The 22181-nt window shown below is 38.3% G+C and overlaps 1 protein-coding gene across 2 annotated transcripts; it reads right to left on the bottom strand.

The window, feature by feature from the left end:
* Window positions 1-11049: 11049 nt before the first annotated feature.
* Window positions 11050-16947, bottom strand: LOC140863401 (uncharacterized). 2 transcript variants are annotated; one of them, XM_073266801.1, is made up of 5 exons: window positions 16617-16947; window positions 15403-15487; window positions 14817-15060; window positions 12740-14724; window positions 11050-12602 (listed from the first exon to the last, which is right to left on the bottom strand). In XM_073266801.1, exons 3-5 carry the CDS (start codon window positions 14922-14924, stop codon window positions 11480-11482), a joined length of 3216 nt encoding a protein of 1071 aa, XP_073122902.1. In that variant the 5' UTR covers window positions 14925-15060; window positions 15403-15487; window positions 16617-16947; the 3' UTR covers window positions 11050-11479. The 2 variants fall into 2 exon arrangements, with proteins under 2 accessions (XP_073122902.1, XP_073122903.1); XM_073266802.1 differs by lacking the exon at window positions 16617-16947 and adding an exon at window positions 15657-16608.
* Between the last annotated feature and the right edge of the window lie 5234 nt (window positions 16948-22181).

Raw genomic sequence — 22181 nt, 5'->3', positions numbered from 1 at the left:
AGGCGTTGGGTACCACTCTGAGTTTGAGCACTGTATATCATCCGGAGAATGACGGGCTGTAGTGACCCTGCATGGAATCACCTACTAACTGGCAACTAATAGTATGCATTAAACTTAATACAACAATATATGGAACAGATTAAAATATGCGGAAACATAATCCATAATTTACATATCAGCTTAGTAAATAATCCAGGCTTAATACTGTAGTGATACAACCAAATCGAAAACTTAAACAGTAAACATTATACAGCTATATCGAATCCTGCTGTATAATAAAATCCTCAAGGCTCATGCTCCCTAGTCCTGCCTTGAACTACCAGCTTCGTCCATCCGGCGACCTGCCCCATGATATAGGGTGTCCAAGATAACAACTAGGACGTGAGCGCTAACGCCCAGTACATAGACATGAGTAAACATATGTATATAATGTATGCAACATGATGACTGGTACAGGGTCATCTGAAAAGTCATGCTCAGAACCGGCGCCACATGATTGCTGCCACCGCACGGATCAACCTCTGGGTGCAACCACACTCGTCTAGTACACCAGAGTAGACAGACATAAATGCCCCCGCCGTCGCGGTACTCTCAATGACAGACTATCGAATATAGAGCTGAGCGGCTCTATAGTCAGGTATAACAAGGTATAGGCTCAACGTGTATATGCACATGACATATGAATATAGAAAGTGATAAATCATATATCATGCCATATAATAATGCCAAATAAATGCAACATATAAACATGTATACTCGCTGGCAATCTCAGTCAATGTGTACGTACCTCTAGGCTAGTGCAAGTAAAGTAGGATCCTAGGTTCCAAGCCTATATTCAAAAGTTCACCGTATCACTACATAACTTCTGTAAGTCTTAACTAAGCTAATAACTACTCCCAAAACTTAAATAGATTCCCGAACCATACCTTCATCCGTAGTTAGCCCTTTGAAGTCGCTAGTCCCGGATGACTATAACCACACCTTGGTTATTCCAGAACCTCTATTATAACCGATAGGGCCCTCAAGTGTATAACTCACACTATATAACTGTAGAAGGAAACTCGGAAATTCGTATTTCAAAATGAAATCGAACGAGCCCTATTTATAGGCAAAATTCCCGGCCAGGATCAGAACTTCCGATTTCGGGATCGGAGCTTCCGATCCAGCTCATTGTGTGCATGCAGGACACGCCAGGATCGGAACTTCCGATCCGACGATCAGAGCTTCCGATCTCACCCCCGATCAACACTTGTCAAACCTCGCGACTGAGTCATCGGACAAAGCTGGCAGCGAGAGATCGGAACTTCCGTTCCAGGATCGGAGCTTCCGATCTATGTGCTTCCGATGAGCTTCCGAAGTGGCTGGGATCGGAACTTCCGATCTGGGTTCGGAGCTTCCGATCCGGCCCAAACTCAAAAACCCATAATTCTCTTCCGAAGTCCAATAATACTCCGAAATTGATTAATTGCCAACCCTTAATCATGGTTAACATATTATTATCTTAAAATGGTCTCTGGGTTACTACATTCTCCCCACCTTTAGATATTTCGTCCGCGAAATAACATCTAAAGACAAATTAAAATAACAATATGAAACATCAAACCATGTTTTATTACAACAACTGTAATTACATCTTTACATGGTAATCAAAAGTACAAAGTAAACAACTCAGGATATTCCACTCGCATACGGCTCTCAGTTTCCCAAGTTGCTTCTTCAGCGCCTCGGCGCTGCCACTGTACCATCACAAGTGGTATAGTCTTGTTCCGAAGAACCTTTTCCTTCCTGTCTAGGATACGGATTGGTCGTTCAACAAAAGACAGATCTGGCTCTAGCTGAATATCAGTAGACTGAATCACATGAGATTCATCAGCTATATACTGTCGAAGTAACGACACATGAAACACATTATGTATACTGGAAAGATTTGGCGGTAAAGCCAAACGATATGCAACATCTCCGATCTTTTCCAGTATCTGGAAAGACCCAATGAAACGAGGAGACAACTTGCCTTTCACACCGAATCTTATCACTTTCCTGAAAGGTGATACTCGAAGGAACACATATTCACCAGGCTCAAACTGAAGTGGCCTACGGCGAATATTAGCATAACTGGCTTGTCTATCTTGAGCAACTTTGATCCTATGCTTGATCAAATCTACCTTGTCTACAATCTGCTGCACCAATTCAGGACCCTTGACTTGTCGTTCCCCGACTTCATCCCAGAATAACGGAGTACGACACCGTCAACCGTACAATGCCTCGAAAGGTGCCATATCAATACTACGATGATAACTGTTATTGTAGGCAAATTCGATCAAAGGTAACTGATCCTGCCAAGATAAGCCAAAATCCATGACAAAAGAACGTAGCATATCCTCCAATGTACGAATCGTCCGCTCTGACTGCCCATCAGCCTCCGGATGATATGCAGTGCTCAAACTCAGAGTGGTACCCAATGCCTCCTGAAAACTACCCCAAAATCGTGAGGTAAATCGCGGGTCTCTATCACTGACTATGCTCACTGGAATCCCATGTAATCGCACTATCTCCTGGATGTATAAACGTGCCATGCGATCATAAGAATACTCCCGGTTATAAGGAATAAAGTGTGCTGATTTCGTCAAACGGTCAATGACAACCCAGATAGCATCACACTGACGCGAAGTCATAGGCAAGTGGGTAACAAAGTCCATAGTCACATGCTCCCACTTCCATTTGGGAATCTCAAGATTCTGCAGTAATCCACCTGGTCATCGATGTTCAGCCTTGACCTGTTGACAAACCAAACATCTTGAAACAAATTGATACACACTCCTCTTCATCCCTTTCTACCAGAATCTAGTTCGCAGATCCTTATACATTTTCATGCTACCAGGATGAATTGATAAGCGACTCCTGTGAGCTTGAGAAAGAATATCATTCCTGAGCTCCGCATCATTAGGTACAACCACTCGATTAGATAGGCACAATAAACCATCTGCCTGAAAATGGAATCCAGATGTATTAACTCCATTGGCTAGACGTGCCAAACGCTGAGTCTTAACATCAGATATCTGAGCATCTCTAATCCGAAAATACAATGCTGGCTCAGATAGAATAGTATACAATCGAATCTCATTTCTCCCTTTCTTGTGCTTGAGCGTAAAACTCAATGAACAGCACTCTTGAATCATATGAGATACTTCACTAGTCTGAAGTGCAGACAGTCTCACCTGCCGACTGAAGGCATCAGCAGTAAGATTAACAGAACCTGGATGATATTTGATTTCACAATCATAATCCTTCAGAATATCCATCCAGCGTCTCTGTCGCATATTCAACTCCGCCTGAGTGAATAAATATTTCAGACTCTTGTGATCCGTGAATATCTCAAATTTCTCGCCATAAAGGTAATTCCTCCAGATCTTGAGCGCAAATACAATGGCGGCTAACTCGAGATCATGCACTGGATAATTATTCTCATGCGTCTTCAACTGTCGAGAAGCATAGGCAATAACATGTCCATGCTGTGTCAAAACACATCCTAACCCCTGACCAGAGGCATCAGTATAAACAACATAACCTCCTGATCCAGAAGGTAGAGCTAGCACAGGTGCAGTAGTAAGACGTCTACGCTGCTCGTGTAATGACTCCTCACAATCCGAGGACCATATGAAGGTAACATCTTTCCGAGTAAGCTGAGTCAAAGGCCTTGCCAACTGTGCAAAATTCTCGATGAACCGACGGTAATATCCCGCTAGACCCAAGAAACTACGAATCTCAGCAACCGTCGTCGGTCGAGACCAGTTCAGCACTGCCTCTATCTTACTAGGATCAACAGATATTCCTTCACTAGAAATCACATGACCGAGAAACACCACCCGATCAAGCAAGAATTCACACTTTCTCAATTTCACATACAGCTTCTTATCTCGTAACGTCTGTAAAATAATCCTTAGATGCTGTGCATGCTCATCCTTGTCATGAGAATAGACAAGAATATCATCAATGAAGACGATGACAAATCTATCCAGATATTCTCGAAATATCTGATTCATCAGATTCATGAAGACTGCCGGTGCATTCGTTAAACCGAATGGCATCACTAGAAATTCATAATGCCCGTATCTGGTCCTAAAAGCAGTCGTAGAAATATCTGAGTCTCGTACCCGCATCTGATGGTATCCAGATCTCAGATCTATCTTAGAATAAACAGAAGTACCCTGTAGTTGATCAAACAGATCATCAATCCGCGGCAAAGGATACTTATTCTTGATGGTGACACGATTCAACTGCCTGTAATCAATGCACAATCGCATCGATCCATCTTTCTTCTTGACAAATAAAACAGGTGCTCCCCACGGAGAAACACTCGGACGAATATATCCCTTATCAAGCAGATCCTGTAACTGCTGTTTCAATTCCCTCATCTCTGAAGGTGCCAGACGATAAGGTGCTCGGGATATAGGCGTAGTTCCTGGTACTAAATCAAAACCAAATTCAACCTCTCGTACCGGAGGAAAACCAGGAATCTCATCAGGGAATACATCAGGAAACTCGCTGACAACCGGTAACTGATCAATACCCGTACTACTCATGGACATATCAACCGCATAGATGAGGTAGTCCTCCCCACCTGACTCCAAGACATGACATGCCTTCAGAGCCGAAACAAGTGGCATCGGAGGTCGCGCACCCTCACCATAAAAATACCAGCTATCACCCTCATCCGGATGAAACTGTACCAGACGCTGATAACAATCCATAGTAGCGTGATACAAAGTCAGCATATCTATTCCCAAGATACAGTCAAAATCTGTCATCGCTAATATCATCAAATTAGCTATTAACACATTACCTTCAAACTCCAGAAGGAAACCCATCACTAGACGCTTAGTTACTATCTCTTGCTCCAACGGAGTAGATACAACTAAATCCATATCAAATGATACATAAGGTAATCTATGTCTCTTAACAAAACGACTAGAAATAAAGGAATGCGATGCTCCAGTATCAATTAATACAAGTGCAGGAATTCCACATAACAGAAAGGTACCTGCCAACATGCGATCGCTTCCCTCTGTAGCCTGCTCCTGAGACAGAGCAAACACCTGCCCTTGAGTCTGGGGACGATAACCAGAAGAACTCTGTGGTGCTGGCTGCTTACGTGGAACAATAGAAGCCTGAGATCCAACATGTGATCCCGATCCACTAGCAGAACTCATGCGCTGAGGACAATCTCTCCGCAGATGTCCCTGCTGACCGCAAATATAACAAGCACCAGTAGCTCTCCGACATGAAGCTGCAGGATGCTTCCCTCCACAGTGACTACAAAATTCCTCCTTCTTCTTCTTCTTTTCAAAACGGAACATACCTCGTGAACCACGAGATCCAGATGAAGTAGTAGGAGTAGAAAAAGACGTAGGTCCAGATTGCACAACAGATTGAGCTCGAGGCTCAACAGATCCACTAGGCTGTGCTGGCATCATCAACTGTGCCCGCCTGTTGCTAGTCTCCACAAGACTGCAACGGTTCACCAAAGTCTCAAAAGATACCGGGTCATCACAGACGACAACCTGAGAGTAGTTATCTTGGTTCAAACCTTGAAAAAAGATATAATACTTCGATGCATCACTTTCATTGATATGAGGACTGAAAGATAGCAGATCAAGAAATCGTTGCTGATATTGATCAATAGTCATTGATCCTTGCCTCAAAGTAAGCAACTCCATCGATCGTGCTTGACGAACAGCCGGAGGAAAATACAATTTCTGGAACTCCCGACAGAAATCCCCCCAAGTCACCTGTCCTCTCTCAGTACGTGCCTGAACAGCCTTGGCATCCCACCAAAACCGTGCTCGATCCTCTAGAATGAATTCTAGAACTTTCAATTTCTGATCCTCAGTACAATCGAAAGCACGAAAAGTACTCTCGAGTTTAGACATCCAGCTCCTCGCCTGTTCAGGATTCTCGCCTCCCACCAAAGGTTTCGGTCCTACTTGCATGAACTTATTAATAGAGTAGCGACGTCTACCCTCATGATGACGATGTTGATCATCATGATGGCGGTGATGATGATGATGATGACCACCTCCCTGGCCAACACTACCATGACTCTCGTCAGCCATATCCTGAAAAGAATTGCACATTAAAATCCCAAATGCGCAAGAATTACTCAAGACTAAACTAAATCCCAAGTACTAATCTCAAAATCTAGCATGCTCTGATACCAAAAATGTAGTGACCCTGCATGGAATCACCTACTAACTGGCAACTAATAGTATGCATTAAACTTAATACAACAATATATGGAACAGAGTAAAATGTGCGAAAACATAATCCATAATTTACATATCAGCTTAGTAAATAATCCAGGCTTAATACTGTAGTGATACAACCAAATCAAAAACTTAAACAGTAAACATTATACAGCTATATCGAATCCTGCTGTATAATAAAATCCTCAAGGCTCCTGCTCCCTAGTCCTGCCTTGAACTACCAGCTCCGTCCATCCTGCGACCTGCCTCATGACATAGGGTGTCCAAGATAACAACTAGGACGTGAGCGCTAACGCCCAGTACATAGACATGAGTAAACATATGTATATAATGCATGCAATATGATGACTGGTACAGGGTCATCTGAAAAGTCATGCTCAGAACCGGCGCCACATGAGTGCTGCCACCGCACGGATCAACCTCTGGGTGCAACCACACTCGTCTAGTACACTAGAGTAGACAGACATAAATGCCCCCGCCGTCGCGGTACTCTCAATGACAGACTATCGAATATAGAGCTGAGCGGCTCTATAGTCAGGTATAACAAGGTATAGGCTCAACGTGTATATGCACATGACATATGAATATAGAAAGCGGTAAATCATATATCATGCCATATAATAATGCCAAATAAATGCAACATATAAACATGTATACTCGCTGGCAATCTCAGTCAATGTGTACGTACCTCTAGGCTAGTTCAAGTAAAGTAGGATCCTAGGTTCCAAGCCTATATTCAAAAGTTCACCGTATCACTACATAACTTCTATAAGCCTTAACTAAGCTAATAAGTACTCCCAAAACTTAAATAGATTTCCGAACCATACCTTCGTCCGTAGTTAGCCCTTTGAAGTCGCTAGTCCCGGATGACTATAACCACACCTTGGTTATTCCAGAACCTCTATTATAACCGATAGGGCCCTCAAGTGTATAACTCACACTATATAACTATAGAAGGAAACTCGGAAATTCGTATTTCAAAATGAAATCGAACGAGCCCTATTTATAGGCAAAATTCCCGGCCAGGATCAGAACTTCCGATTTCGGGATCGGAGTTTCCGATCCACAGCTCATTGCGTGCATGCAGGACACGCCAGGATCGGAACTTCCGATCCGACGATCGGAGCTTCCGATCTCACCCCCGATCAACACTTGTCAAACCTTGCGACTGAGTCATCGAACAAAGCTGGCAGCCAGAGATCGGAACTTTCGTTCCAGGATCGGAGCTTCCGATCTATGTTCTTTCGATGAGCTTCCGAAGTGGCTGGGATCGGAACTTCCGATCTGGGTTCGGAGCTTCCGATCCGGCCCAAACTCAAAAACCCATAATTCTCTTCCGAAGTCCAATAATACTCCGAAATTGATTAATTGCCAACCCTTAATCATGGTTAATATATTATTATCTTAAAATGGTCTCTGGGTTACTACACGGGCAGTCAGAACGGACGATTCGTACGCTGGAGGATATGCTACGTTCTTCTGTCATGGATTTTGGCTTATCTTGGCAGGATCAGTTACCTTTGATCGAATTTGCCTACAATAACAGTTATCATCGTAGTATTGATATGACACCTTTCAAGGCATTGTACGGTCGACGGTGTCGTACTCCGTTATTCTGGAATGAAGTCGGGGAACGACAAGTCGAGGGTCCTGAATTGGTGCAGCAGATTGTAGACAAGGTAGATTTGATCAAGCATAGGATCAAAGTTGCTCAAGATAAACAAGCCAGTTATGCTAATATTCGCCGCAGGCCACTTCAGTTTGAGCCTGGTGAATATGTGTTTCTCCGAGTATCACCTTTCAGGAAGGTGATGAGATTCGGCGTGAAAGGCAAGTTGTCTCCTCGTTTCATTGGGCCTTTTCAAATACTGGAGAAGATCAGAGATGTTGCATATCGTTTGGCTTTACCGCCAAATCTTTCCAGTATACATAATGTTTTTCATGTGTCGTTACTTCGACAGTATATAGCTGATGAATCTCATGTGATTCAGTCTACTGATATTCAGCTAGAGCCAGATCTGTCTTTTGTTGAACGACCAATCCGTATCCTAAATAGAAAGGAGAAAGTTCTTCGGAACAAGACTATACCACTTGTGATAGTACAATGGCAGCGCCGAGGCGTTGAAAAAGCAACTTGGGAAACTGAAAGTCGTATGCAAGCGGAATATCCTGAGTTGTTTGCTTTGTACTTTTGATTTACCATGTAAGATGTAATTACAGTTGTTGTAATAAAACATGGTTTGATGTTTCATATTGTTATCTTGATTTTGTCTTTAGATGTTATTTCGCGGACGAAATATCTAAAGGTGGGGAGAATGTAGTAACCCAGATTCTATTTTAAGATAATAATATGATAAACATGATTAAGGGTTGGTAATTAATCAATTTCGGAGTGTTATTGGACTTCGGAAGAGAATTTGGGCTTTTGAATTTGGGCCGGATCGGAAGCTCCGATCCCAGCCACTTCGGAAGCTCAGCGGAAGCACCAAGATCGGAAGCTCCGATCCTGGAACGGACGTTCCGATCTCCAGCTGCCAGCAATGCTCGATGACTCAGCCGCGAGTTTTGACAAGTGTTGAACATAGAGCAGATCGGAAGCTCCGATCGCCCGATCGGAAGTTCCGATCCCGACGTGTCACACATGCATGCAATGAGCTGGATCGGAAGCTCCGATCCTGAAATCGGAAGTTCCGATCCTGGCCGGGAATTTTGCCTATAAATAGGGCTTCTCAGATTCATTTCTAAATACGAATTCCCGAGTTTCTTTCTTTAGTTATATAGTGTGAGATATACACTTGAGGGCCCTATCGGTTATAATAGAGGTTCTGGAATAACCAAGGTGTGGTTATAGTCATTCGGGACTAGCGACTCCAAAGGGCTTACTACGGACGAAGGTATGGTCTGGGAATCTATTTAAGTTTTGGGAGTACTTATTAGCTTAGTTAAGGCTTATAGAATTTATGTAGTGATACGGTGAACTTTTGAATATAGGCTTGTTTATATGTTGCATTTATTTGGCATTATTATATGGCATGATATATGATTTACCGCTTTCTATATTCATATGTCATGTGCATATACACGTTGAGCCTATACCTTGTTATACCTGACTATAGAGCCGCTCAGCTCTATACTCGATAGTCTGTCACTGAGAGTACCGCGACGGCGGGGGCATTTATGTCTGTCTACTCTGGTGTACTAGACGAGTGTGGTTGCACCCAGAGGTTGATCCGTGCGATGGCAGCACTCATATGGCGCCGGTACTGAGCATGACTTTTCAGATGACCCTTTACCAGTCATCATGTTGCATGCATTATATACATATGTTTACTCATGTCTATGTACTGGGCGTTAGCGCTCACGTCCTAGTTATTATCTTGGACACCCTATTCTATGGGGCAGGTCGCAGGATGGACGGAGCCGGTAGTTCGATGCAGGACTAGGGAGCCGGATCTTTTCAGGGGAATTTATACAGCATGATTTGTTTTAACTGTATAATGTTTATTTTTAAGTATTTCGATTTGGTTGTATCATTACAGATTTAAGCCTGGATTATGTTACTAAGCTGATATGTAAATTTAAGTTTCCGCACGTTTTACTCTATTAAGTTATTTTGCTGTATTAAGTTTAATGCATGCTATTAGTTGCCAGTTAGTAGGTGATACCATGCAGGGTCACTACAGACATCCAAACAGGAGGAGAATCACATCCAACAGGGACTAGGTCAAGTAAGAATCAAATTCTCTTGCACCAAACACTCTTTGTGAAAACTGTTTTAGAACCGCTAAGTCCTCACGGGGTATGCTTAACCTTGATGTACTTGACTTCAAAACAGAGAAGATCTCGTAAACGACTGGACATCAGCTATGAGAATCACAGCAGGAACGCTTGATCTCAATAAAGAAAGATTCATTAAAATTTTAGAATTGAGTCTTATGGGATCAGTAAAAATCGCTTGAGAAATGACCTCAGCAGAAACTAAAGAGTCGGTCCTTGCCGGAGAATCCCTTAGTGAGATGGCCGAAAAAATGACCACCCTATTTAAAGCATAATTTATTTGTGTGAAATAGAGAAGAAATATAAATATAATCAAACTTTGTATAGTCTTGAACTACATGACATATGTGACTATGTCTAGTATATGGATACATTGTGCTATTCACTAAATATATATAGAATTAGGGGTTGAAGAAAATAAAACAATGCAACTTTTCTTCGTCAAAATGCTAATGATGGAGTACGTCTCAGGCATCAAGTCAACTCTTCACTTCGGGGATTGAATAGAGAGAGATCAACCTAGACCTCACATTGTTAAGGGAAAAACTAAGGTTGATACTAACGAAACTACAATTTCTCCATTTCAGGTATTTCAAAAAATTTTGGAGAAATTAAAAACCAGAGTAGGAATTAATCTGTCTACAAGTAGGGTCGATGTTGCAAAAAATATCCAAGGGTGTGGATGAAATCCAACGCTCGGTTTATACCACTTCAGCAGGTTTCTCGGAGATGGCGTTGCTACCAAAATGGATTCAAAAAGCAGTGCATGAAACTCATATATTAAGATACATAAACAAGATACATTAAGATATTATCCCAGATATGGTCGAAGGCTCGTGTCATGCAGTGTGTATATATATTATTATTTTTGATATATCATAATTTTAAAACTCACCGAGGTACGTATTAAATTAAATACAAAAAATAATGCACGAAAGATTTTCATTTTTCACCATGAATTCCAAGGAGAAGTGGGAAATAAATTGTGTAAGACTAAAAAATAATAATGACTTGGTGAGGCCAAGAAACCGCAGCCATGGCAGCTTTTTCTTCTCATAGATTTCACTAAACCATTCATCCAACCCATATACATTAGACTGGATTACACAAACTGACCTCGTCAGCTTTAAACTCAAACAAGCTCCCATGGAGATCTCTCCATGTATTGAATCATCAAGAAAGAAATCAGTAAAATAACTTGGAAAAAAATAATACCCATGTTAAAAGGAAAGGGCAAAACAAAACCAACAGGAACAAAAGAAACTACCTAGCACAAATTATCGACCTCGAGAGGAAACGAACTAACGCATTCGATCGTCGTTTCTCTTCTACATCAATGCTCCTAGTCATATATACATTATATATATATAACCAATCTCTTTACTACCACGACAGAGCATAGCCGGTCCGATTATTTGAAATGTTCCCTTTTCCTCGTTATTCTATCTCTGAGGCACAGTATTTGGGTCAGTACCTCGGGCATCATCCTTGTTATTCGACTTGGTCGTCTCGATGACATCACCTTCTGCAGCTTGCTGAAACCGCCTCGAATTTCCACCATCATCGGCATCCCGTCTCCGATGCATCACCTCACCTCTGTCATCATGCCTTCTATGCTCATAATCCGTCTCAAATTTACCTTCCCTGCCATCATTAGCAAAGAAGGAGAATCTTCCCGGCCGAGTTGTGGGTTTAAAATAGCCTTCTGATTTCAGTCGACCTGAAGAACCGATAGCATCAAACTTTTGAGAGCGTCGAAATAATCTCCCCGGCGATCTCCGTCGTCTAAAATGGTTGTCTGCAAAATCAAGATCATCGAACCATCGACCGTTGCGCTGTGGGGAGAACCGGGCCCTTGGTGGGGACAAGTACCCGTCACGATAATCTGATGTAAAATTGGAATTCGAATTCGGGAACTTCATTCTGTCCATCCTCACCTCAGACCTAAAATCTGGAGATCTGATGCGCTTTCTAGTACCCATTTCCCGTCCTTTATTAGAATGCCAGGCTACTGGGGACCGTGTTCTCGATCTTGACCGAGATCTTCTGCGCGTAAAAGGAATATGAACGCCTCTACCAGAACTGGGAGAAAAACTTCGTTCCCTGCTCGATAAATAAGGTGACAGGCGAACAGATTTGGAAGCATTATCAGATAGAGGCTCATATTTCTTACCAACACCTTGTGGATAATTCTCCTTCACACCTCTAGTTATCGGCATCCTTCTGTGCACAGCAAAACGATCGTCTCTGTCCACAGGTGAACTTCTAACTAAGGGCCTACGCAAGTAACCTTTTGACAAATAATTAGAATTTTGTCTATTGCGGTCAAAGTCCACCCTATCAAACTTATCCACCAAGTCCCCGGTTATTCGCCTCGGCCTGTTGAGGTTACGCCCCTCGGTACCTTGATAACTTGAAGTGTAACGGCCTTTTGAACCCCAGTATGTCCACTGCTCTGCTCCACCTTTTTCACTACCGTGAGTAGCATTTCGATATCTGCTCAAATATTTGTAGGGCCCCATATACTTTTCAGGGTGAGAATCTGAACCACCAAGACGTCGAGATCTAAAAATATCACAAACAAAAACACTGAAACTAAGTAATTCAAAGTAATTCCTCCAAAAAGATGCAGAAAAAATATACGAACATTAGAAGTGCATGGACCTAAATATGGTAACGAATTATGTGAACGTATTAATTACCTGCATTGTTGCAAAAAGAAAATATCCTTCCCATTAAATGCATCCAAGGATGAACGACCTTTGCTACAAGATCGAACTTTACCCTGTATAGTCCTTAACAAGTATTCATCCATTTGCGCCACATCATCAATTGCATCTGTTTGATCTGAGAATCTTCTCTCATTGCCATTTTCACCGATAACTAGATCAATATCCGATTCATTCTTTCCACCAAGATCGGTATTCTCGGATTCATCTTCCATAAAATGCATATAAGAATGTCTGAATGATCTACTGTTACTCTCATTTCTTCCCAGAAATCTTTTTGTCAACAAACTTTTCCTCACACTGCTGTGAGATCCCTCCGAACCGCCATCAACTATCTCAGACCCAGGTAAATCACCAGCATCAGAACTATTCCCATGTCTTCCATCAGATTCATAATCAACATGTTTATTTTCCAATTCATCTTCCTCCCAAGGATACAAAAATGACCCCCTCAGCTCTCCATCTTCATACGGAGAATCATGACCTTCCTGAGACCTATCCAAGTCGTCACTATCAACCACATGACCATGGTTATCTAGACACACATCTGAATATTTCTGTGCATCAACAGTTGACTCAATCTTTTCAGCAGAAGCCATATCCAAATCAATCTTTCCTGCCGAAGCCATACACGAATCAATCTTTTCTGCAGAAGCCGCCAGCAGTTCGATCTTTTCAGTAGAAGCCGCACGCAGATCGGCCTTCTCAGCAGAATCCACATGCAGATCGACCTTCTCACCAGAAGCCCTAGGCAGATCGACCTTTTCAGCAAAAGCCCTAGGCAGACCGACCATCTCAGCAGACGCCGTGTGCAAATCAATGTTCTCAACTAAAGGAAGATAGGAATCTATCTTTTCAGCAAAAGGACACTTCAAATCCACGTTTTCAACGAAAGCACTATGCGAATTAGTCTTTGGAGCAGAAGTGGCCGGTGAAACAACCTTTTGAACCAAAGCAGCAGGTGAATCGATATTTTCAACGGAAGCAGGTGGATAATCAACCTTCTTCTTGGAATCTCGGTCAGAAATCTTTGTAGTCAGATTAGAATAACAAATATTGGCTGATTGCCATAAACCTTCCTCATGAGTGGATGACTCAATGCACATTACACGAGGTGATACTGCTATCAATTTATCTTCTTCTACTTCAAGATCAGACAACTTGTCTTCTGCGACACCTGGATTACATAGTATCTGGCACTCTGAACCTCCCTGTCTCCCTTCTTCCACAAGCATATCAATATTAGCAACATATCTTGAGGTCTTTCCAGCAATTGAATCATCATATGGTTCATCCCACGCATCCATCGAAGTGTTCAAATCCCAGTGCCTACGGTCCACTTTCAAAGAATCGGTTCTTGTCGCAGTCCCACCTCCCACACATCCAAGCAGACTTTGAGCAGCAGATTCCAAGTTGCTCCGAACTAGAGAGCCATCGGTGTCATCTTCAAGCTCTATCTCATTGCTCAAGGACTTATTACATTCTGAATCTTGTTTAAATTTTGCGGCAAGAACGGATATATCAGAGCTTTTCGGTATTAAAGAATCCTCTACAACAAGCTCCTGTTTGCAAGCATTATCTGCATCACCATCCATGCTAGCAGCAGCTGCAAGAAGTTCAATACCTGAGAAGTCTTCCACATAATCATGTTCCCCTCCTACTTGTTCAGAGAGGATTTCGTAATCAATCCCTTCACCAAATTTTATTACAGATGATCCATCTCTTGATTTCCAGTTTGAATATGAGCTTGCAGAGCTCAGAACTGAGAAATGACTCGAATATGCATAATTATCTTCAAAAAGTGGGGAAGAAGAATATGGTTGAGAGGAAGAATCTCGACGACATATGGAAGGGGTTCGAGGCTGAGGTGATGGAGATCGAAGCAAATGTCTCCTTTTCTTTATCGGTACATGCTCAGTTTTTTCGGAGGTTGGTTGTCCAGAAACAGCTGCACTCAACTGCCACATTTAACATATGCACATCTTAGTAAGTCGATGGAATATTAGACTAGTTAGAAATATCACGGTAAACAATAGATTTGACAAAGTACCTTTCTTCTAGCTCCGGACGTCCTGGTGCGTCTTCCTTTCGTCACAATCTTCCAATTCAACTGTGGGTTGATGGAATCCATAACTTCTAGACCCACAGTGCTTAGCATTTCCGTAATTACAGTCTCTATGACACCAACAATCAGTCTACCACAACAGATTTGGCAGGATTTCTAAGAATCTGGTCTCTTCCCGGATTTAACCCTAATTTATGTTCCACTATCCTCGAGCAATTACCAAATGCATCTGCAGACACAGAAACACTTAATTCAGGAAAGAAAGGAAGGAAATTATGATGAACAGAACAATATATACAATAGCAATATGTTCTAAGCTGTGTTTCCTTACAACTGTTTTTATTAGCACGCCCCATCAACTACAAGTTTTAAGAATTACAAAAGCTTGACGACAAAGCATGTACCCAAGAAAGTCTCTCGATGAATCCAAACAAACTAAGATTATAATCTACGAATCACTGGACAAATCTAGTATGTAATTCCTAAGCTTACTCTTCTGGCAGCAAAGTGACCGCAAATCTCACACCCATATGCTATATGATTAAATGTCACGAGAATTTCAGAATCTCACCATAGGCCAAAAGGCTACTTAGTTCACTTCACCGACCGGATATCTCTACAGTTGGCCTTCAAATCTTTGTGCACACCGAAGCAGACTGCATCAGACATTAAATTGAATGAGCAAAACACCAAAACGCTTCAAACAAAAAAAAAAATCTCTGACACGGAATAGTGATCAAGCAAACGGGCAGATCTCAACTGCTTATGGATATATAATACTCAAGATTTACTTCATAGTTCATATAGTTCCGTAATTTCTCATACCAAGGATGACAGTGAATCGGAAAGTCACAAAAGGGTAGAAAGTCCTCTACTTATGCCAACACATGGCAGATCAAAAGTAATGTCTAAGAACTGAGGCCAAGAAATGGTGCGAAGGGTTTGCGGACAGAAAAGAGTCATTTCAGCGTAATTAATGACTCGCACTCTTCATATGGTAAAGATTATTAAGGTAAAAAGAATGAAAAATCTAGTGCCGCTTCTGTAATAAAGTGTCCATTAAACATGACGGTCCATTGGATAAATCAAATGCTCTGCTCGAAACCATCTGCTCGCAACACGTAAATGAAGGAATCTGCCAGCATTTTATGTTTCGGCTCCAAGAAGCACGGTAAAAATATGAAAGCGCAAGAACACGCCAAAGTTTTGGCAGGAACTTTCAAGAGATTGGAGGGTACTGCGCGGTTATGGTAGCAACTTTTAAGAGATTGGAGAGTAACTCCACATGCATCAATCACAGAGTCATTAAAAATGGAAGAAAAATTCCAACTTTTCTTCGTCATATTCATATTCGTAGTCCATCTTCCACCCAACCAACACCAGGTGGATCAAAGAATATCATTTCAAAGGAGCTTGGGTAAAAAGCCAGTTATTGATACTCCACGAAATAATCTGTGAATAAAGTAATCTTGATCTGATGCAAATTTCTTTAAATCTTAATATTTCGCCATGAATCTTCAAGTCATATATGCAGGGACGCCTTAAATCCGCAATTTCTCGAGCATAGGGACTTTGCATCTGGATCAGATCTTGAATTTATGGATCACAAACTCAAATCCGGAATGATAAAACCCTATGAAGGCATGAACAACTTCAAAACCACAGATCTCGATCTTCATCTTCAGACGTAGATTACCTCCTCTGACGACGATGATGATAACAACACAAAAAGAACGAGCACACAAGTGACAAGCAGATCATCAAAAAGCTTAGTGTTTCATATACCTGTATAAATAGCATAAATTAACAAATCTTCTCGCGTAAATGGCACGATTTCTAGATTAATCCTCGTCCGATTGTTCTAAATCTCACGACCTTCTTCGCAAACCCACCTTCGGCACAAGCTCCGTTCAAATCCTCAGATTCCGTCAAACACCCTCCGCCAGCATTCTTGTTCACAAAGAATCAAATGTAAGCTCCGCCGCCGACGCTCCTCAGCACCAATGGGATCCACGAAGGCTTATGAACGGTGGCCGTTGGATCATGAACCCTCTAACGATTAGGAGCCGTCGGATCGCCTCTTAACTCTTGTCATCCAGAAATTTCTTCGCCTTTCTTGAGAGAATGGAGATGATGAGGCTTGCAAGGATGGATTTCACCCCAATTTATGCTTGCCACTATACCGATACTACCCTCGTACATTATGAAGATTTGACGAAAATACCCTTGATGCCCTAGCACTACTCTATAATATTCTGAGCCTGATTATTAAAATTTTCGGGAAAAAAATCTTACTATTTTTAGTATTTATTTAAAAATCTGCTCTTATTGAATTCGTAAAATTCATAATAAAATTATGATAATACTCGTTATTTTTACACACAAGATTTAACGATTATAAGTAGTTTTATTTTATATATATTTTAAAATCAATCATATCTGAATTATGTTTTCAAATTTTCAGAGAAATCGGATGATGATCGTCTTCATCATCCCCATGGATCATGACAAACTATCAAATTAAATCAATTGCTCCATCCTTTATTTGATACTAAATTGTTGTAGTTACTTACTTATCTTTATTTTAGAATATATTTTTATTCAATACAATATAGATATAATATCTCATATTCCAAATATTAAAAATTCCTACTTCAAAAAAAATTTCTAAATTTAATTTTGATGACAAATATTCTGATTTTTTTCTCTTGTGGAGTGGATATAAAAATGTTATATGTAGGCGGAGGGTTATATCTGGTTATATATTACACATTGAACTTGAAATTACATAATTATCCTACACTTATTTTTGAAAAAAAAATTCTAAATAAAGTGTATGGATAATTTTGTAATCTCAAAGCTAATGTGTAACACTGCATGTACATGTAGCATTTTAAAAAAAAAAAATACATATGGGAATTCACATTTTGAGAAACCATTTTGTAAATCTTGACCTAAAATTTACGAGGTTGAATGTTTGATGTTATGATAGGTAAGGAATATTTCCTATTATGTGGTATTTCTATTTATGTATAAACGCTACATATTAAATAAGTGGATACCACTTTAGCAAATTTATATATATAATAATAATAATATAATATGTAAATATATAAAAGGAGAAAAAAAACTGTGTGTTACCGAAAATATTCTAGAAGCTTAAATTCCCTGTTAATACTTTTTTCCTGAAAAAACATATTATTCTGCTAAAAAGATTTTAATTTTAAAAATGAGTAGTTTTCCTTGGGAAAAATTCAGATTCAGTCCTAAATATTTGGACACATTCTCGGTTTAGTCCTAAATGTTTGGACGTTCCCGGTTTGGTCCTAAATATTTCTCAAAAGTTCTCGGTTCAGTCCTAAATGTTTATACGTTCCCGGTTTGGTCCTAAATGTTTTCCAAAAGTTCTCGGTTCAGTTCTAAATATTTTTACATTGCCGATTTCGTGCCAAATATTTCTCAAAAGTTTTCGGTTTGATCCTTCCATCTACTCGTGTGTTAAAACTAACACCGCATAGTGTTAGATCATTTATGATTGAGTTTTATATTATTTATTATATATTTAACATTAAACAAGTTGTAAATAAAACACAAATTTATTAGAGCTTTTATCCAAATTTAAATCAATTTTACACAATGTTCAAAATGAAAATATTAAATTCATGATGCTACAAAATAAAAACTTAAATAAAATAAACGAAACTTGAGGAATTAAAATTTAATTATGTTATTTCACATTTCTATTAATTTTGTTATATTCTCATTCACGATGCTTGCACATTTAAGAAAAAATCTGGAGGTTGGAAAAAGATATATATCTTTTTAAAACTCTTTTTATAATTTAAAAAATTAGTATTTGAGAAAAATTTATTATTAAATAAAACTTAATTTCATATCACTACTTCAACAGTGGTCAAATAATTCATTATATTTTCTCAATTGTTAACCATAAGTATTTTTCTCTTGAAAAATTTGTTGAAAATTTCAAATATTTTGTGAAATAAGTAATACTAGTTATTTGATAAAACATTTGTTTATTTGTTTGTGATTGATAATTTTTTTAACTAGATTGCACGGTTCAATTATTTTTTTATTCTATAATTTTATTTTGCATAATTTATATTATATTTTTATTTGAAAAATTTTTTTGTTCATTTATTATTATTATTATTAGCTTCTATTTTATTTAACTTTGTCTTTTGTTTGTAAGTTTTTTTTTATCACACTTTGTTTGTAGATGGAAGGACCAAATCGATAACTTTTGAAAAATATTTAGGACGAAATCTGGAACCTAAAACATTTAGGGATGAACTGGAAATTTTTTAAAACATTTGGGACCAAACCGGGAACATAAAAACATTTAGGACTGAATCGGAAATTTTTGAAAAATATTTGGGACCAAACCGGAAACGTTCAAACATTTAGAACTGAACCGGGAATGTGTCTAAATATTTAGGACTGAACCGGAATTTTTCCCAGTTTTTCTTGCAAATTCAATGTATGATTTCTCAAGTTTTGGTAAGGTATTCTCACTTTATCGAAAGTAATTTTTTTCTCACAAATTTAGCGTGTGAAATGCAACTGCAAAAAATAGTTCCATTAAGATAATTAAAATAAAGGTGATGTTACATGTAAATGGATGGTTACATTGGGTTATGCATTACATTGAAATTACATAAATATATATTCTTAATATATTTTAAAAATATTTTTTTCAAATAAAATGGAGGGATAATTTTGTAATTTTAAGTGCAATGTATAACACAATATATAATCTTCGGTGTACATATAAGGCCTTAAAATATTATTTCACAAATTTCCACATAATTTTTTCTAGTAAGCGTGATACAAGAAAAATGAATAATTATAAGTTTGATTTTTTTCAAAAAAATATTTAAGTTAACAATGATGTAACTCAAATATTTTAAAACATATAATATTAAAACATTACATATACATGTTGTTTGTGAAATAAGAATCATCATTGCTACTCGTATTCAACAACATAATCAAATATTATCAATTATAGGATTAAAGTTTTCATTTCACACCATATTGTACATGTTGTTTGTGAAATAAGAATCATCATTGCTACTCGTATTCACCAAGATAATCAAATCTTATCAATTATAGGATTAAAGTTTTCATTTCACACCATATTTTTTTGTAAGGTAATATGATATCTTACTATTTATTTATCTAATAAAAATGTGAATCTTATATGAAATAGTACCTTTGATGGGTTTTGCATGACCACTTCTTAACAAAAACAAATATTATTTTAATTACACAAAAAATATTATGAGACGATCTCACAGGTTAATTTTGTTGTGAAACGGATCTTATATCTAATCTGACTGATAAAAAATTATTACATTTTATGTTAAAATTTTTAATTTTCACTTCAACTATGAGTGGGTCGACACATCTCGTGGATATAGATCCGTGAGACGTCTCATAGGAGATATATTCTTTTAATTAATTTACAATTTATTTCATTATATTTTAATCCCTAAGTGTTAATAAAAATATCCTAAAACTACTTGAGGAAACCGTATCCTATTCTTAACTGGTGGACGAAATATTTTTTTACTAATAATGAACTAGTTTTTAACATGCACTATGCTCGTGTCCAACCACTAGTGTGTGCGTGTATCTATGCTATATATCATATAGCAAGTCATAACTAAGAGGAATGCTAAGTCCAATTCGATTATTTCTTTAATACTGGATGATGGCTCGCCAGCTTTTTCCTTTTAACTTTGTAGTTTTTAGTTATTGTGATCATTATTATTTTCATGACGTGGAAACTCTTTGTCGATATCTTTTGATGTTTACTAGATAAGCCTCCGGATCAACGTATTGTAACCTTTATTATTGATTCCGCTCGGGTTGGATCATCAATGGGCATACTGTTTCTAAGAATATTCACATGGCCCATGATATTTTTCCCAAGTACTATATATCATAAACTTATTTCTTTATATATATATATATCTTAAATGAAAAATTAATTTACAGAGAGAAAGACAGCGTTTGGTAGCATTGATTAGACATTGATAATTTAGTACTCCACCGTTTGACACGTTTTTTACTCAATTTAAGATAATCACCGGCCTGTGATTAATTTACTATATCAAACAAAAAAAAACTTATTACAATCATCACATCCACCCTGATATTAACAAGCCCACTTTGTACAATGCGTTTGACTATTTTTTTCTTAAACATTTATACTTTTGCCCTAAAGAACAGATCACATTGCACAGCCAAACGTAGCGAATATTGATCGGGTCTTTCTAAGGATATCTTGGTCTAGGTTTCCCGATATTTTTGTTGCCTGGGTCATAGAATATGTCTACAGTCCTATGACTCTTTTCCTCCCTCTTTGCGATTTGTATTAAATATTTTTCTCAGGTACTCCGATTAGTCACTTTGAATTCAGCTTTTAATCTTCATCCCCGATTAAAAATTGATTAATCTTAATCAATTTAGTGAAGTTCATAATGAATATCTATTATTTCATTTTTACACCAAAATAAAAAAATTTATTCTAAGTAATTTCACTCTTATTATCTTAAAATAGTCTTTCTTTTGACATTTTTAATCATATATATATCTGTATTTTAAAATTCATTCATATTTTGTCTACATATTAAATTCTTGATAGTGCATTACTCTTGATAAAAAAAATGGGTTAATTGTCAATCACTCCCTAAAATACTTTATAACTTATTTATAAATCCCTACATAAATAAAACTTACTTTCAACTCCCTGGAGAGAGAAATTTTTGTTTCTAAATACCAATTTTACCCTTATCTAGTAAAAAAAAATGAGAGAATGGATAATAAAAATAAAACTAATCCAAATAGTATATATATAAAAATTCAAATTAAAATCAAAGAACATAAACCATATGATATACATGTTTATGTTGATACAGGAGCAAGTATGTGTTTAGGAAGCAAGCATATACTTCCAAATCATTATTGGAAGAAATATGATAAAGGATTAAAAGTTCGAATAGGAGATGTATCAATAATCATGCTTAATACAGTAGCAAAAAAATTAAAAATAGAAATAGAAGAAACAAACCCATTATATATCAAATAGAATCAGGAATGGACATTATCATAGGAAATAACTTTTTAAGAGAATATCTTCCTTTTACACAATTTGAAGATCACATAACTTTAAACAAAGGATCATCAATGATTTACATTCCCAAAATACGAACAGCATTTCGCGTAGGAAATGAAGGATTTACAAAGAATTTTCATAAACGAAATACAAATCCAATAGAACTAAAAATAGAAAATATTTTAACGATTAATCCTGAAAAAGAAATC

The sequence above is a fragment of the Henckelia pumila genome, chromosome 4 (genome assembly GCF_033568475.1).
Source record: "Henckelia pumila isolate YLH828 chromosome 4, ASM3356847v2, whole genome shotgun sequence".
Lineage (NCBI taxonomy): Eukaryota > Viridiplantae > Streptophyta > Magnoliopsida > Lamiales > Gesneriaceae > Henckelia > Henckelia pumila.
Note: the sequence above shows the minus strand (reverse complement) of the source record. Positions and strands in the feature narration are given on the sequence as shown.

Bases quoted from the DNA above. Each gene is read 5' to 3' on its own strand.
- LOC140863401 (XM_073266801.1), bottom strand. From the start codon at position 14,924: ATGCTAAGCACTGTGGGTCTAGAAGTTATGGATTCCATCAACCCACAG. The intron at 14,725-14,816 runs GTACTTTGTCAA...TAAATGTGGCAG, and splicing joins CGTCCGGAGCTAGAAGAAAG to TTGAGTGCAGCTGTTTCTGG. The intron at 12,603-12,739 runs GTAATTAATACG...TGATATTTTTAG, and splicing joins TTCTTTTTGCAACAATGCAG to ATCTCGACGTCTTGGTGGTT.